Source organism: Ammodytes marinus (genome assembly GCF_949987685.1).
Source record: "Ammodytes marinus genome assembly, chromosome: 16".
Classification (NCBI taxonomy): Eukaryota; Metazoa; Chordata; class Actinopteri; order Uranoscopiformes; family Ammodytidae; genus Ammodytes; species Ammodytes marinus.
Genome location: NC_137220.1, coordinates 22,641,924 through 22,660,833, shown reverse-complemented (window position 1 = coordinate 22,660,833; position 18,910 = coordinate 22,641,924). Strand labels below are relative to the sequence as shown.

The window sequence follows — 18,910 nt, the reverse complement described above, 5'->3', positions numbered from 1 at the left end:
AAACCAGGTTCACTATAGGCTACAACAAGTCATTATCAGAATAAGGGATTTTTCCTGTTCATCCATGTAGGACTACACGGCATAGTATAGTACTATTATAATTGAAATCAGTGTTTATAAGACGCATACCCCCTTCATTAGGTTAAAGTATTCATAGAATATAGTTGTTTAGTGCATCTTCACCATCAGACAGAAAAAGCAAGATGGCCGCTGAGATTTAGGATTTAAAGGGTTAAAAAAAGAAAAACAAAGTTTAAATATCAGGGTACATTCCTAGTAGTGTAGGGAACTGTACTATGATGTCTGTACAATGCAACACTGATGAAAAGTCAGCAAGGTGATGAGATTACGATGCATGTTTACTCTAAAACCCCTAAAATTCTAACAATAGGAAAAACATCGCTGTGCGCGTTCACGAGTCACTGAGTCCCTGTTACGCGCATTAGGAATCTCCCGCCCATGTCTAGACTGCGCTCTCCAACCTCGTGACAACCTGTAGCCATTCAAAGCCTGTCGTTGTGGACGCGCACTGGCTCATGGACGCGCACGCTTGGTTCGAATATTTTATTGGGGACGAGCACGTGCGCGCACTCGTATTCTTTGTGTGGTAGCGTAGAGAAGCGCCAAAAGAGTGACCATGGCTGATGAAAAACCAAAGGTGAGTGTCTGCACATTGTATCAACATACCATTTTATTTCACTTAGTCTGTGGCATAGGTGCTCATAGAGGTGAAAAAGCCGGCATGTTCAGATGTTCTGTTTTACCTTGTTTAAATTGGGAGCAAAACTTCCAGCTATACCCACTCTACCGGAAGGTTTGTGAACGCGCACAGCTCCACAGGCGCCCAGATTGTTGTGCTTGAATACACAGCCAACCAGCTGGTGTCATCCTCAGTGCATGCCTTGTGTGTGTGTGTGTGTGTGTGTGTGTGTGTGTGTGTGTGTGTGTGTGTGTGTGTGTGTGTGTGTGTGTGTGTGTGTGTGTGTGTGTGTGTGTGTGTGTGTGTGTGTGTGTGTGTGTGTGTGTGTGTGTGTGTGTGTGTCTGAGAGAGAGTGTGAGTGTGTGTAGTCAATCAGCAGTGGTATAGCAGTATGATTTTGCATTTACCGCTAAACCTATAGTAATTTTTATCATTTTGTCTTTATTAGTATGTTGTCTTTATCGTGGTATATCTGTGCTCATGTCAGGCTTTAGCAGACACTGATACAATGTAAACAACGTGGACCTGTTGTGTCCCATGCAAGATTTCAAAGTTTACTTTGATACATTTTCTGGAATTTCATTTTAGAAACCATTCATTCACATACCTAAACCTGCTTTTGCCCAACACGGCACATTCATTATTTTAACACACTTATGCATGAATTGTATCTCATCCATAATGTTTAACATTTCCAGCAATAGGTCAGGCAAATTAACTACAGGAATGCTTGCCTGGATAGTCACTACATAGGAATTCCAATCTGTCGTCATATATTATAATCATAATATACGTTTATGACATGTTTGACGTGAAGCTCATTCACTGACTTTGATGCTAGCACCTGTTACCTGTAGCTCATCATCTGACCAGTTGTGGTGGCTGATTCCTTTTTGTTCATTTGAACATGTGTAGTTCAGTCCGTGAAAGGTCAACAGTCTCACATCAGGATTTGTAGGAGCCCAAACTGATGGCCTTAAATTACAGCACCTGACTAAACAGTTACTTATAGAGAGAAAAGTGCCGTTCTTTACAGCTATAAGGAAGCAACAAGGACATTAAATGTGTTTGTGGTTGATGAATTTAAAAAAATATATATATTCCCCAAGTTTTAGCTTCAGAATAATTCTTCTGATGTTGACAGATTTTGTATCTTATTACAAAAAGGTCCCAGTTCCCTACCTGCCTATGTTGACTGTTTTTTTCTCTCCGACTTTTATCCCTTTTTAGGAAGCAGTCAAGACCGAAAGCAACGAACACATAAACCTGAAGGTAGCGGGTCAGGATGGATCTGTAGTGCAGTTCAAGATCAAAAGACATACGCCGCTCATCAAGCTCATGAAAGCCTACTGCGAGAGACAGGTCGGCACAGCACAACAACTCTTACTGATTGTGAACCATTAAGGATGATGTTACGGATTTATTTCATATGCCAGACGTTTCCCAATCTGGGGGTGTGCTCATGTAGGCCTAACTTAAAGTTGAAAAGACTTTCTTCACATTTCAACTTGCAAAAAAGATATTATTAATAATAATTTCTTACCGCATAAAGCCATTTGACCTTCATCCTTTCCTTTTAATATGTGCAGAGGCTGTTGAATGTTCTATTCCATATCATTCCAAATGAGATTAGGATACATCTATAATGAAGTGAAAGATCCAGAGAAGGATAGTTTACATATTCACTGCTGTGTGCATATGGTGATGTTTAGCTTAGTTTCAGCCCATTTGAAAACGTGTAGCAATTGAAAGAGAAAACAATATTACAGGAGTTACTTATCTTCTAATCTTCTGCTTTTACTATATTGATTAGGTGTGGATCTTTAAATATGAGTATAAAGACCACCAATGAATCTTAAATGGAACACAAGCAATGTATTATTCTAGGTTAAAAAAAAGAAAGAATAAAAGCTGTATGGAGTTTCTCTGAATTGACCTTTTATGGAGCTCTATGAGACCACACTGTCTTTACTGTTTTGATAGGAACTGCCCCCTCTAGCTGTTTAATCTTTTTGGAGTGAAAAGATTTAGCTCGCCACTATCGCTACCACTCGTTTTATGTGACACGTCCACCCATTTATTGGATTTCAGCAACAATAAGTTCGGTAAATGACACCTCTTGTACTTTAAAAAAAAACGAACTCATGCTGTCTTTTAACTGTCCTTATGAACTGCACTGCACAACATTTTGATTTATAGCAAAGGCACGGCCAACAGCATTAATGATGGCTGCCTTCCAATAAGGTGTCCAAGTTTGCAGTGACAGCGAGCCATGCACTTGGGAATCAAAACACCTGAATGTGATCCAGCCGTAAAGCTGGCTTAAGTTAATATTTGGGGAATAGCAGAAAATATTCTTAAATCATGTTTTCAGAATTTTTTTCCTGAAAGGGTTATTGTTCATTGCTTTTTGGCTGCGATCCAGCACTCTAGCTCTATGGCTCTTTTCTTCCTGCTCCAATGCAGTTAGGGCTGTTGAGTGAGTCAATGCAAATCTTCTCTCGATAGCAGAACACCGCTTAAACCAAACCCCTTTACCAACTTTTCTGTCTGTGACGTGGTATTTGAAAAATTATATTTCATCTATACATTTTAAAGGGATGCAGGAATGGTTTGACTTATTTTAATGTGTACATTTTGGGATGAGACACAGTGCAGCTCATGGAATTGCACTATTACTGCTACATAATCAATCTGCAGGCTTGATGAAAAGTGTCTAAAACTACAAGTTTAAAAAGAGAATGTGTAAAGAAACCAAACCTCTGACATTTTTCTTGATCTGAAAGTCAAATGAGTTATCTCTGGAATCCCAAATCCCAACGAAAAAACACAATTCAAATTATTCAAATAGCGTCTATTAAAAACTTTATTTTGTTATAATTCAAACCAATTTTGATCAGCCAATATTATACATATAATATTTATATATTATTAATAAACCAATATAACCATGTTTGGCTTGTAATATTGCCCAAAACAATATAGTTACTGGGATTTTCTATTGTGCTAGACAAATTAATGTTTTATATACGTATACTGTTACGAGTAGTAGGCTAGTACTTATAATTGTGCTTACTAGGTAGTGCTCCATCGATTGTTTAGAAACACTTGGCTAACTTTCATGCATTTACCTCGCAATAAGTCTTCATTTTTGGTGGTGAAATAATCATGTTGTCAATGACTGTTAGAAAGTTAACTTGTAAGGTCTTCACCCAGCTGTATGTGTTGGAATTTGACATCACCCCTTTAATTTAACATCAGAGTTACATAATGTTAACAGGAGAAAGTATTTTGATAAAAGTGCTTACTACCATCACTGAAAAAGTATTAAATAGCAGTCACTGGTGTTGGTCAATGCCACCATATGAGGATCTTTGGCTGAAAGGCTTCCTCTTCCGCTGTTGTTATGATCTTCCTGTACTTATGATTATTTAGAATGAACTGTCCCTTCTGTTACGCTGTTTAACATTCAGAGCCACTCGGTCAATACTGTCTGTTGGAAAGACATGGGGGAACACTGTCAGTCATTGTCAAATGACATACTGTATATCAGGCCGGATTTACAACAAATCTTTTATGCGTTTTTTTCTCTCCAGGGACTTTCGATGAGGCAAATCAGGTTCAGATTTGATGGACAGCCAATAAATGAGACAGACACACCATCACAGGTAAGTATGAAGTCCTGAGACAAGGACCCAAAACAGACTGAATAGTACACACTTCAGGGCCCCCCGTGCCTCAGGGTTATAAAGGGCTTCCACATGCGTCATCGCTTGTGCTGATGCATGATTTGTGGAATCCTCATGAATTAATGTGGCATATTTCATGCATTCTTCTATATGCCCTTTCATGGGGATATATGAGTGCTCATATGAGTGCTCTTGATATTTGGTGTTCCTCTTTCTTTTTAAACAAAGTGACCACAGTGCACTTACAACTAGAAAATCTATCCAATGTCTGGCCAAGTCTTAATAAATACAATTGTAGGACTTTAGGGCGCTATAACAAACAGGAGACCTGTCAGACTAAACCAAACAAAAATGCAGTTGCAGTGTTCTCAAGCTTATGTTGCATAATGTCACTTTAGACAGAAGGCAACACACTTGCTCCAAATCTTGGATGAAGTAGACCCAACTTGCATGCAGTTTTATATTATTTGGAAAATGTGCTTGTAGCGGTCATAATACCACAATGTTCAATTTTGGCCTATGCAAACAATACATTTGGGCTTCATTTTGGGGCAAGAACCATGTAACTGCAACATCTTGGCACGACATGACCCTCCTCTATCTCTATAATTGTATAGTTATCTCCAGACATGTTACACTTACACTTGTCTTCATAAAAATACATATACAAAAGATGAAGACCAACTGGCTATGAAATGACTTTTTTTTTTCTCCCAACAGTTGGAAATGGAAGATGAAGATACAATTGACGTGTTTCAGCAACAGACGGGAGGAGGCCTGATTTAATCCACCACTCATCACCCTTTTCCTCAACACAACAACCTTCCCCAGCTTGTTCCCCTGCACGCCCGGCTGCTTATTTGCAACTCGTTCTTTTGTCTCAAAATAATTCCACGCAGAAGAAGTTGATGGTTCTCTGCAACACACAGCTGCTGTATAGTATTTTCATTCTTGCCCTTGTCTGTTTTGTTTTGTACATACACCACACCCAGATCGCCCTGACTTCAAGCTTTGTTTGTTCATGCCGTTATGTGGTAAATGTTAAGGACTTATCTTCCCAATTTGAAGGGCTTCCTATAAGGTTGCAGACGGATAGGGCTGAGGATAGAGGGAGATTTAATAAAAAAAGGACTTCACTGATCAAATGTCGTTGGGTTAAGCTTGGGTCAGTGTCCAGCAAATCTGTTCTAACTGTGTACTATTTTGGGACTGGCTATCACTTGGGGAACTGTATACCCAGTTTGGGAATGGGGCTGGATTGTCGATTGTTTTCTGTTATCAGAAAAAAAAATGATTTTATACATTTTTATATGTAAAAATGTTGTGGATGTGTAGAGAAAAGTTTTGAATAAGTGTCTGTCTCGGCCCAGCTTCAAATTTTGGGAAGCCTGCCCTGAAGAGATGTTTTGGTCAAATAATAAACATCTGTATTGTCTACTAAGATGCCTGTTAAAATAAAGCTATTGTCTTTTTTCAAACTTCCACCCAATTTTGTTTGGCTTTCCGGTGTGATTGTTTCACTCTCTTCATGGGCAAACATACAACCAACATAATATAAGGCATTTATGGAAGTTGAAATACATTGTAGGCTACATTTGTTGCAAAATGTTTCATTTACTGATGATTAGTCCCAAGATCTTCACCAGCTGGAGGTCAATATCCACCCACGTATCCCCTTAAATTTCAGTTTTAAATCATTTAGCATATTGACATACTAAATGCAAATTGAGATAGCATGAGAGAGAAAAAAGTCCCTAGGGATGTGGACTCGTCTGCCTTATCAGTGACATGAAGCATAGGCCTGCCACCAACAACAGAGGCGAGCTATGGGGGTACTGTCCAATGAGAGAGGAGTTCTGTGATGTTCCGTCCAATCAGAGCGGGTCGAACGCCGGTGGGAAGGGTCTCGTGGGCTGGCACCGCAGAACCAGCGGATCTGCTCCTCGTTATGTTTTTCAGTGTCGGGTGGAGTCTACATCCTGTCGCATCTCTGCGGGGGAAGCAGAAGGGACTTTTTTCTTCCATTTGCTTTCTATTGAGTATTCCTCACTGCCAAGACATCGAAAATACTCCATAAAGATGACGACGACAACCACCTTCAAAGGAATGGAGCCTGGTTCCAAGAGCAGTTCAAGGTAAAAAACGGGAGTTTTTAAACCTTTCGCGGAGGAACAAAAGAAGTGGGATGCGGGGAACGCTTCTGAGCTAGCAAACGCCTGTTTCTGCGTTTGCCACCTAACTTGAGCCCGCTGGTGGCGGGCGAGGGAGGTTTCTGGATTTAGCTAAACTGTCACATCGTCTTGCTAATTAAGTTAATCTTATTGGGTGACTGGTGCAGCACACATAGCCTCAAGCTACCCTTAGTTAGTAAGGAAGGCCTGTCTGGGCTTTGCAGAATAATTAGGCATGCGCCTTTTCAAGAGAGAAAACAGAAGACACCAAACTGCCCAAAAATATGTTTTGCATCTATTATGTGGGGAGAAATGTTCAAGGCTACTAACGATAGCACTCGACCAGCCGTGGTCAGCTACAAAATAACTTTTTTGGTTATCAAGGCGCAGCTCCTCTCCTGCATACAGGGATTTCTAAATATGCTGCTCATTGGACTTGCAGATATAATGCTATAGGCCTACCTGATCCATCAACTCTGGATGTTGCACAGTTTATCAGTAATTTAGAGGAGGCGATAAGGTATAGCTCAGTAGCAAATATGAGAGCAGGAAGAATCCCAGACGAGACTTGGGTCTGCATATGTCATTATCACTGATGTTGCTCTTTGTGGATAAGGGCGAATGGAAGTTTTAGACTAACTCTGATTACTGTCCGTTTGTATTGTTCTTTAATAAATATCTTTACGCCATTGTATTAAGTATGTGTTGTTCAGTATATTTATATTGATGGAATAACATAACATAAGACCTTAAGAAGGCCACTCATCGTCCAAGCTCGCAGTCATAGGTTTCCAGTAAAGTGATGCGTCTCGTCTGGGTGCGTTCCTGCCCCTTTGCAGTGAAAACAATGCACGCAATTAATACTTAAGACCAGGGCTGCCTCAATAAAGGGGCATGGTTGATTATTGATAATAAATGACATATAAACAATATTTTGTAGGAAAAACCATTTCCTATTCCTATTTTCCGTGTCAAATCTCGGCCAGTCATTAATCGTTGTGAAGTCGCATGCTGCTGTCTGATGATGCAGGGCTTGGGTGGGGGCTTTGAGCTAGCTAAGCCTGTAAATCTTCCCTTCCTTGGCTCTTTTGCTTTTGCTCCTTTTTTAAAGCTCCTTTTACTGGTCAACTCTGCTGTTTGCCGACCAAAGGGATCCGTACAGTATGGCATCAACTCCAGTAGAATTAAGCTAAAATCTTAGTAGGCCATCAAAAGCCTCCTCCCCTGCCTTATCAGACATGCCATCTTTGGCATAGGAGCTCAGCTTTAATGGCCCTGGCTCCACCTGCCTCAAGTGGCCCTTTAGCTTCTACACATCAATGCCATTTCATTGATATTATTTGCAGTTTCATTATAGGGTGGGGTCTGCTGCTAGGCAGCTAAAAGCTCTTTTCCCCCCCATCGCAATCCGTGTGGAAAGCATGAGCTCATCCTTTCTGGCTGGGAGGTGAAGTCTGGTTTAGGCATTACTGTCACAGCCAAGCATGGCCGACTCCAGTGTGTGTGTATTCAAGAATTGATTCAAAAAATTGATGCAGTCCGCGCTAACGCTTTGTGGTAGCTGCTGTCTTTGTAGTTGTGCTTGAAGGGCTGAGTTGTTTTTTGGACTCCCATCTGCCCGCCTGGCCCTTGGACAGCTGCTCAGTGTGTCAGCTGGTGGCATCGGGGACCCTGAGGAGGGAGAGTTTGCTAGAGAAAAAAAGAGGGAGGGGTCCGCCGGCGAGGGCTCTGCTCTGCTAACACATTGGTTTATGTCGTCCAGCCCCAACTGTCCTTCAGCAGGGCGAGGGAAAAGGCTTTCCTTTCTCATTAAAGTCTTCCCTTTGTGGTGGAAGGAATGTCTGTGAAAAGTGCCCCTGTGTTGTTTACCATGCTTTGGTCTTCCATAGTGTTCCAGAACAGGCTATTTATTAGGGGTGACCTATATTATCTGTGGTTCAGCAGACCTTTTTAACCTCTATTGTGTAATACTGACCCTAAAGGTGTGTCAAATGTGATTTACTCATTTTAGTAATGGAATAAGAATGTTTCCAGGAACGGACACCAACCCCTCGTGTGTGTGTCAGCGCAAAGGAATCTGTGCTGAGGAGAGGCTGCAGCTAGCCAGCTAACTCGTTGTGATTATGCGACTGGAGTCAGCTGCCGGCAAGAGATTGTGACTGTCTGTCTGACATGAGGACAGCCGGAGCTTACAGAGCAGGGACATTGCTGGTAGCCTTTTTGTTTGTGTTTATATAAGGGGTTAGGGTGCAGTAGGGAGCTGGCTGTAAGTAGCTCCGGGGGCCTACTCCTGTTATATTCGACTATTGATTTTTTTTTCTTTTCTATTTTTCACTGTGCAGCTGATCAGTAGCATGTGACTCAAAGGCTGTGTGTTCTAGTTTGGCATAGAGTAGAGAGGGCGAGATGGGAGCATGGTACCTGGATCTGTCAAATCAAATGTCATTCTAATCCGTCATGTGTCGCTCTACAGGGTACTACGACCGCCAGGCGGGGAGTCCAGCTTTTCCCTTGGCACAGATGACGAGTCCACCCCCCAACGCAAGAGCAAAATGGCCTCCAGCATCTTCGCAGAGCCCGACGACCCCCACGCCCATCGGAGGAACAATCCGCCCAGTAACTACATCTAAAATCCCTCTTAACTTACCTCAGTGTAGATTCCAAGTGATTAATATCAGAGCCAAATAAATGAAAAAGGCAGGGCTTTTAAGTACGGTACTTGTGTATGAGCAAGTACCATCTTGCAAAACTATAATACAGAACCGCCAGAAGCCTGAAGTAAGCAAAAAAAAGCACCATGGAATGAATTCTTCCAGCTCGAGCTAGGGGAAAACGATACAAACTAGAGTGTTATTAAGTGTCTTTTCCATTTTGGTTTGTCAGAAAAGAACATCCCTGAAGTGTAATAGCCCTCCAAATCCCCGGAGTACTGGGGTAAGGGTAATTTGAAGCAAGGCTTTTGTTAAATGGGATGAGGATCGGGTCCTCTATGGAAAGAAATAGGTCATTTCAACCAAAAATTGTGTCAATTGGTTAAAATGTGTGACCTCGCAGAAACACCAGGGAAGTTTTATTTTGAGTGCTCACGAGGAGAGTGAGACAAAATGCAGCAGCGTGGGGGGGGGGGGGATCCCAGACCTGTAAATGGCTTTGGAGTTGTCAAGGTCACTACAAACACAGTCACACACACAGGCTGAGATGAAGATTGTATGTTAATAGCATGGACATATAAAGAAAGGTTAATAGTCCAGTTTAAAGCTTTAGCCAATCATAATTCACCCCTCAAAATGTGTATTGGCTTTTAATTAAGGATGGACATTTTACCCCTGCTAGTCCGTGTTTGGTCATATGGCACAAGACTTTGACAGAGAGCGTAAAAAAAGGAAAGTTCAGGCCCTGCAGTCAACTGATTGCATTTAAGCTTGGGCCGTGAAGTTACTCACAAGCTAAGGATCATGGGTTTTTCGCACTAGACACTTTTTTTTTATAGGAAACTGTTATCATGGTGTGTCAAATTATTTGGGTGTGTGTGGACATTGGAGGTTTTCCCCCCCTCTCCCCTCTCCCCTCTCCCCTCTCCCCTCCCATTCATTATTTCCTCCTCTGACCTCCTCAGCCAATAGCTGTTGACAGTAAAGCCGGTTCCTGCTTTGCATTGTTTGACTTGGTTGTAGGTCAAGTTCGCCGAGGAGCCTTCCCATTAGTTGTCCCACTTTTAACGGATACAACTGGATGAGGATGTGTGTTCCTGCATGAATGAACCAGATATATCGCTGTATCAAGCCTTTATAATCATTAGGATATCCGACCCTGTTATGAACTCTCAGTATATAGATAAACAGGTTTGTATGATTTGGCATCTCATCCTGTGTAGATCCTTTTTTTTTTATAAATTCACATTTTGATATGCTCAACACATGTCTGAACCACCCAGAACAATCTTCACTTAGGAATACTGTCCTGCAGTATATCTATCGCTGCTTCAACCTAGCTTAAGCTTTTAGCCCTGTTGTGACGATAAGACATTCTCATTCAAAAGTGTGTACAATTATAAAGCAAAGCACTAAAGATACAACTTTGTATTTTGACTTTTTTTTTCTGAAATTTGAAACTAGAAAACGGATGGAGAGGTGGGGAAAGCAACACAGATTCTAAATGGGGGAATTGCATTTAAGGAGTCTGCATCTTAGAATCCTGGGAAGTTGTGATGGGAGAATTGTTATGATGATTTTTCCTAGCGACTCCTAGGGACTACATTAGTTCTGGAATTACATGATGTTGTTAATTAACTAAATTGAGTCTGTAATGCTTTGATCAATTCAATTTAATTCACTAATAGTTTTGGATTATAACTGCGTGTGTGCGTGTGCGTGTGCGTGCGCGTGCGTGTGCGTGTGTGTGTGTGTGTGTGTGTGTGTGTGTCACAGATGGCCTAACTGAGATCCAGTCTAAATGAAAAGTTGTGTTCTTTATAAAACAGTATAGTAGTAGCTTTTCATAACATCATCTAATTAAGAGTCACAACTGCTGTGTCAGCCCAGCGGTGCTGATAATGCATTGGTGATGATGACACTGACCCATAAGCATGTTTCTATTCATGAAGTGCATAGTCTTTGGCAGGTTGTCAGGATTGTAAGGGGTTTTTCAGATACCAGAGCTGGTTGGTGCTCTGGCCGCATGACTGTAATCAGAGAGGAAGCCCAGATTACTAGCAGCAGCATGATTGCTCTTCCTGTCTTCAGGCTTGTTGACCAGACAGGGCAGTGTTATCATACATGTATGTCATAGACCTAGGAGATCAATAAGCTTAAGTAGAGTGCTATGTGTTGTAGTGATGATGATGTAATGTGTAAACTGTCTAGTCCGTCAATCTAGTTCAATCCTCTTCCATTTGCTATGTGTTGGTCACTCTCCAGACAATTGATCAGACTCAGAAACAAAGTGGAGGCAATTATGAAGGAGCTCTTGTTGAGTGATAGAGACTCCACAGTGTAGTTTCTCTTCACTCCATTAACAACAATGGCCACTCCTCTGCTCCTTCAGTAGCAGTTGTTCTCTTCATGACAAAGACGGTCTGTGTGTGTGTGTGTACCCTCCCTGGCCCTCTAGGCTAGAGCTGGGCTGTTACCTTATGAGGCTTTGGTTAGCACAGCCTCTCACAGTGGGCCAAACACTGGATTTTAATGCTCTAAAAGAGAATTTGCTGCAGGGTTTATATGAGTGTTGGCACTCACCCGGGGTTGTCTGTCTGGAAGTGTTCCACTGCATTTCTGGGTCTCTGTTGCAGACGCCCAAGCCGATTTGGTGATGTATCCCGTTGGTTTTCAGTGATTTTGTTTCGTCTATTTTTTTTGTCAGTCAAATTCCCTCCATAAAGCTGATGTTACGTCATATCTGAACAGATTAATCTGTTGGTGAGCACGCTCTCCTCTTGTGTTCTAAACATTGGGGTCTGGGGTGGCGTTGTGGTTAATTGGATTAGTTTCTCCGTATGGTATGACTGCAGCTTTGAAGCCTGAGTCATGTCTGGTCATCTGTCTCTTGTGTTTCCTGTGTGGCTTGAATATAATATATTGGGGGGGAGGGCAAGTCTTTAAGGTCACCTATCGTGCTAAATGCACTTCTTCATATTGTTTCAACCTTTCTTAACACCTCGGATCAGAACCCCCTATCAGATATCTCCCATTGCAAAAGTGACTTTTAGGATGCAGAGCAGACTGGGATTTTTGTAAGGCGGGGCTTAAAGAGACAGGCTCTAAAACAAAGCGTTTCAGACAGAGGCTGAAAAGAGGAGATTAAGCAATGGCACTTTGAGAAATACAGTATAGGGGAAGGTGGGGTGATTTGTGCAACTTTTTACTCAAAGTGATTTTAAAGTGAGGCCTTGACAGTTATGTCTCCAACTCAAATATGTACATATATTTCAGGATGTTGTGCATCCCTGGCAATAAAAACTTTGGATCTGGAATAAACTGTTTAAGAAATATAGCTTTCGGAAAAAAAGTTGTCTTGTCGCACAAATCACCCCACGTAGTGGGGTGATTTGTGCGTCATTGTGTCACAATGACAAAGTCACCATCATCATCTTTCTGGCCATCTGAACTCTCATCAGTGGTGTCGTTAAGTGGAATTGAGATGTCACTCTCTCCTGAGCTACTGTAGACTATCACTTTCTTTTGGTGACCAGCGTATACAGCCATGCCACTGGCACAACTCTCAGAAATGTACTTTGCACTAGTTGCTCCGTGCTTGTGGAACCAACTGCCACCTGACAAATGTGATTCCCCCTACATTTCTGCCTTTAAATCAAGGCTCAAAACCCATATGTACACCCTGGTGTTTCCTCCCCATTAACCTCTGCACTACTTACTTACCTCTGCACTACTATCTGTGTTTATGTGGATGTATGGGCTTTACGTCTTTTATTTTGGTTATTGTTATTTTATCTTCATTGTTTACCTACTGAATGCACTATGTACAGCACTTTGGACAGTGCAAACTGTCATAAATGTGCTTTTATAAATACATTTTACTTACTTACTTACTTATAACTCACCCAGGCCCTTGCGCACAAATCACCCCATCCCCAGAATTTTGGATAATAGGCATGATGCAGCAATTTAGGGTTGACATTGTGCTAACTATATAGACTCAAAGTGTAGCATACCAAAGCACTAAAACATGTGTCAAATGTTTTCAAACGTGTCTATAATTGTTCAGACACAATAATCAAAAAACCTTGATCATGGAAATTTTACTTTGAAAGGCAAAACACAGTTTTTTGAGCTTAAATGTGCTTATATCTTATTCCTTGTGTCTCCCTTCTTTACAGGATGAGTCAAATGGATGGCTCTTCTTAAATATGTGGTCACATTTCCAATTTCTTCCACGGTTTTCTAGAAACAAGGGGTTTTGCAACTTCCAAAATGCACAAATCACCCCACCTTCCCCTATAGTTTTTTTTTGGACACTAACCCAGATCACAATGTTGAACCTGTGTTACCTTGAAACATGATTGTCACCCTATCCATGTGTCTCTTCCCTTTTCCCAGCCGGGGTACCCACAGGGACCCTGTGTGGGGAACCCTCCGCTCCACTCAGGCGGTGCCAGCAGCCTCTCCTCTTCCCCAAGAACCCTCAGCCCGAACTGACCACCATCCACAACTCTGGGGCCGCCTTGGTCTGGAGCCAGAATAAAGAGGTACCACTCATTCAATGTCTGACAGGCTTCGTGTGTCCAAAATACAGCCACGGCTTTAGTGTGGGGCTGGAGAGCACACAGTCATAGATTAGTTATGACCATAAACAATTCAGGGGAAAGAATTCAGAGGGTGATGAATGACATCTATTTGAAACTGACCCAGGATATGCTGTTTGATAGAACGCTATTCACCACTGACATTGTAAATCCCTGTGGAGGTTTCATTCTTATTCTGGGAATGTGCCAGTCCTCCCTGCCTGACACGGCTAGGAGTGTTCTGTTGTAATTGAGCAATTTTAAAGAGAAAGTGAAACAGGATAGCTGTTGATATAATGTAGAGCACACAGGTCTGCTTAGTAAATAAACGATGGGGCACAATACTAGTAATGGGCTTCAGATATAGGAATGCAGGAAGACATTTTATATACAGGTCAAGAAAGTCATTTGGGTTCAGTGAAGGTATCTGATCTTCTTGTTTTCTGTTTTCTTTGCAGGTTGAGAATGGTGAAGAACGGGCAAATGATGGTAAGTGTCCTGAGCTCCATGAGTTATTTTTAAAAGAGGTTATGAGGTTTCTGTCACAGTCTCAACTCTGTCTAAACAGCAAGGCATGACTTAGATTACACAGTGAATGGCTCCATAGTACACTATATACCCAGATCAGGTTATTCTCAGTCCCTGCCTCTTAAGAAATCAGACTGTGCTGACCTGTCTTGTCCCACATACTGCTATGATCACATGATGTTTTAGTTTTTAAAGATACAGTACACACGTTCTCCCTGTCAAAGTCAACATCACATGATCTGTTTGATGTGGTTGTTCCCTGTTATGATGGCTTCATGGGCTGTAGTTGAGCAGCTGTTCTTTTGATGGCAGCCTCCACTTAGTATGAAAAGCTTTTTATTAAGCGCCAGGTGCAGCTCTGCAAGAAAGTGTCTGGCTCTTGAGATAATGGGGGGGGGGGGGGTTTGACCAAACCGCTCTAAGAAATCAATTATTGGCCCTGCTTTTTGAATGTGATTAGAATGTGTGCGCACTTTTGAAGTATAATTTATGTATTATATTGAAGAGGACTTCAGCCAGTTTATTATGGCAGTTTATCTAGTAATCTGTTTCTTTGCATATTTCTTAGAAAATTAACATATCTCATAAGGACAGCCAGGGATCTTTTGGGTGTAGACAGGGGTGTTGTCTTACTCGGACAAAGAGGCTGCAATTTACTTAGAGACTTGTTTTCTTTTCATTGAGTTTGCGACAGCTTTATGTGTGTATGCAGCATCGTATTAACTAAGACAGCAGCTCCTTACATGGACACTGAACTTTTAAGGAGGCGTTCTGCCAATGAAGCCTGCTCAGAATAATTACTCAAAATATTACTCATAGGATAATGATATTAAAATGTTTTGCATCATTCGTCTATCAAGAGGCAATGAACACATTTGTTGGACATCAAGAAAGATGAGGTGATATACTAAGACAGTGCTTTTACAGTTGGCTAAGATCCAATTCAAACCACACTTTCTAGACCACCATTTACTTTTGCTACAGTAATCAGATCTTGGGTTTAATAAATAGAAGACCAGTCGCTTGATTTTAAACCTTTTATAAATCTGTAATTAATGCATTTGTCACGGCAGCTTCTCTACTCACTCTGATGATAATAATGTTAAGCAGAGAAGATTTGAGTGTCCATTTCTTTTCTTTTTCTTCTCATTTGAATTTGCAGTTAATGCAAAACTAAGCCAAAAGAAAGCAGATTAGATGTATCTGTCTCTAGCTGTATCCTTTTAGTGGAATTCTCGGTTTTGTATTGTTAATCTTGTTTTAAATCACACATATAAAGGTATTTAAATTCATTCATAATATTGATTTCATGTAATTCCAAAAAAATGGTAGATGAAGAGATTACTTTTTTTATGTTTGATACTTAGTTTTCCCTGCATATTACCTGTTGTTGTTCTAAAGTCAGTGTGCAGTTTATAGGTATTAGGGTCTATGTCAATGTTCTGGTCGTAAAATAATCGGCCTAAAAATAATCAAATAAAGGCATTGCATTCTATCCTCCATTATTCCTTCATTTATATTTAGCTTTAACAAAGCAACGTTTTGTTTTACCAGATAACCAAATGTGTACGAACATTTTGGAAGCTGTTTGGCTCTCATAATCTATACTGTCACAGGCGATACTAACCTTCATTAAACCATCAGCCAGTGCCACAGTCTTTGGTTGCGTTCCGAATCGCATACGTTCTACTATATAGTATGTAGAAAAAAAGATTTAGGATGTCCCGATTCTTGTGGCCAGATTTAGGATGGTTAGAAGTACCCGGATGTCCTACTTCATGCGGCCAAGATTGTTTAGTGTTGAAAACTGCATCCTATTTGGGCGATTCTGACCCACAATCCAGTGCGCACGTGAAGTGACGTCACATCGACAAAGCATCCATATGAAAACAAACGGGGATGCGACGGATATAAAAGCAAGAGGCAAGATCAAGGCGCAATGTTATGATGAAATAAGAGAGTAAAGTATGTCCCAATAGTATGCCTACTGCATCCTAACTAGATTATTTTTATCGTCGGATGTAGTATGTAGAATAGAAAAAAGAAAGAGTATGCGATTCGGAACGCAACCAATGTGTTAATGAGTTGTCTTCTTCTTCTTGTTTGCCCTGTAGAGTGTCCTGACACCGTGGAGCCAGAGGATCAGGAGCAGCAGCAGAAGGAGACGCCACAACCCTCCGACCCTTCGGGGGGCGCCAACTCCGCCGCGGGGGGCCGAAGAAACCCGCCCGGGGGCAAGTCCAGCCTCATCCTGGGTTGAGACCACTCCATTTTTATTTTATTATTTTTTTGTTTTTGTTATTTTCATTCAAGCGCTTTTTTTTATTTTTTAAAGATAAATAGCCCCCCGCCCCCCACCACTCTCTTCCTCCTCATGAACCAGTCACCTGCTTCCCCCTCCCTCCTTCATCACTCGCTCTGATGCACTCCTGCTGTCACGTCCATGGAGCCCCTTGTTGTCTTCATCCATCCTCCACCCTCAAACCTATCGTTTGGATCCTTTTTTCTATTAAAAAAAAAGCAAAAGAAAACTGTCGACAAAAGCACTTTACGTATCTCTTCCCCCCCCCCCCTCCCCTATTTCCATTTCAGCCCATCCTGTAGTGCATCGCGCCTGCTGGGAAAGGCATGACGTTTAGCGTGTCCCCCATTCTTCTTCCCTGTTGTAAATGGTAAAAAGGAAAAAAAATACTTAGAAAAGATTTGATGCCTGGATTTCTAAATACAATAAAGATTGATATGAATTTGCTGTGTGGCTTGATCTTTTTTTTCCCTTCGTTTCGTATGCAGTAAAACTCATGTAATAGTGTTGTAAGAAGAATATTGCAAAGAAGTGACGTAGTTAAAATAATGTTGATCAAGGCACATAAAGTAGAGAAATCTGGGCATTAGATAAACCAACGCTGTTGATTTACATTCTACTTTTGGATTCTGAATATTATTCATGTTAGAGTGAGATGAGATCAGAGACTTGACTGGAAGCCTGCCCAGCCAAAGTAATCAGGACCTCTGCCTATTCTCCCTTTGCCAAAAGAGAAACTGCACTATCTTTTCATGACCTCATGCGCTGGGTATTTGGCTCTCTCTCTCTCTCTCTCTCTTGATGGCTCTGGTTCTCATTCAATTTAGGCTTTTTCATTTTGGTTGAGATTTCAGATTCATAAGTTGGAAGTGCTTCATGCGAGATGTAATGTTATGTAAGAAGTATTGCCCTTGACAGCACACCTCAAAGATAGCTTTATTTGGGAATGCTTGTTTCAGTCTGAGCTTATTTAGCCTCTTCTACCATCTTGAGGGACATAACAACACTTTGCCAGCACCTGATGATTTAATCTTTCTTATATCACACACTTATCTAACAGGTTTTTGTTTACACATTTCCACGTGTTTAGAGAGCATACTAATCCGTATTAAATGTCTTTTGAGAATTGATGTTGGGAGCCACTCCCTTTTAATCAAGCACTTCACAAATGGTGGTGAATCATGGCAGACAGTTGTTTACCCTTTTTGAAAAATAAGGAATCAAAACTGTACAGATACAACAATGGGACTAGTTAATAAATGAAAGCTTACACAATTACAGAGTATTGTATGGTACCTTATCGTAAGGTACAAATAACAAATTTGAGATCTGTAAGTTGTAAGTTAAGAATGCCCCTACATGATTCAAATATTGCATGGAGGCTTCATTAGCAGCATTGACTGAGTGGCAGAGATTAGCAAAATAAGCAGGAAGTTCATTGTAATGTTCATTCTGATTTTCTAATAATAAGAAAGATGGTGTTATTAAGCCCCAGGAATGAAGTATGTATTATATATATATCAGTTCAGTCCTACAATTTCTAGTCTCCTTCCACCCGGGTGAAAGATGACCATGTGTATTCACTCTATCTTTTTCGGTGTAAAATCCAGAAAAATAAGCTCACAATGGCTCTTAAATGCATCTGGCTATATGAATATACTATCTTATTACCTTATTACACACGTTCCTACGATCATTTGGATTTAATGCTGTGCCCTCCTGACTTCTATTTGCATGTCAGTGTATTATTGACCAGATGACTCTTGGTAAGCCTCTTTTACTGAGACCAGACCCAGAAAGCAGATCAGAGTTGACCATTTTTCTAGTCTTTCTAATCTATAGTGTTCATGCTGTGCTCACCTTGGGCTTACACAACAAACAAAAAGCAGTTGTCTGTCTCTCCCACTCTATTGTGCACACTCCTTCTGCCTGCATACCAGTAACAACATGAGTGTGTTCATGTAAAGGAGGACCTAAATCAGAAAATAGTTCCTCTTGCTTTTTTGTATTGGTACTGTATGTGATTCCTGAATAGCCTGTTGAGAGTGCAGTGGCACGGCGGTGTGTTGGAGCCCTCATCTGTGGTGAATGGCATGCAGAGGTCACGCAAAGAACTTCCTCCCCTGCTGGAGAAATGCCAGGAGGCTGGAGTGTGCACTCAATGAAGCAATGGCTTGTTTTTCAGTAGGTGCTGCACCCACAGGGAAAGAAAGGCCTGTGTCTTGTATGTTTACCTTAAGACACATACATAGTCAGCCTGGTTTTTCTGGTGCTTTTCCACTA

The 18,910-nt window shown here is 41.2% G+C and overlaps 2 protein-coding genes across 2 annotated transcripts; both read left to right on the top strand.

The window, feature by feature from the left end:
- The first annotated feature begins 590 nt into the window (after positions 1-590).
- On the top strand, positions 591-5,867 carry LOC307263234 (small ubiquitin-related modifier 2-like). The gene is made up of 4 exons (XM_080044342.1): positions 591-658; positions 1,931-2,062; positions 4,297-4,368; positions 5,110-5,867. The coding sequence occupies exons 1-4, from the start codon at positions 638-640 to the stop codon at positions 5,173-5,175; spliced, it is 291 nt and encodes a 96-aa protein (XP_079900468.1). The 5' UTR covers positions 591-637; the 3' UTR covers positions 5,176-5,867.
- Positions 5,868-6,359: 492 nt separating this feature from the next.
- On the top strand, positions 6,360-17,062 carry LOC307262601 (uncharacterized protein). The gene is made up of 5 exons (XM_080043544.1): positions 6,360-6,524; positions 9,034-9,176; positions 13,613-13,761; positions 14,256-14,286; positions 16,440-17,062. Exons 1-5 carry the CDS (start codon positions 6,469-6,471, stop codon positions 16,583-16,585), a joined length of 525 nt encoding a protein of 174 aa, XP_079899670.1. The 5' UTR covers positions 6,360-6,468; the 3' UTR covers positions 16,586-17,062.
- The last annotated feature ends 1,848 nt before the right edge of the window (positions 17,063-18,910 follow it).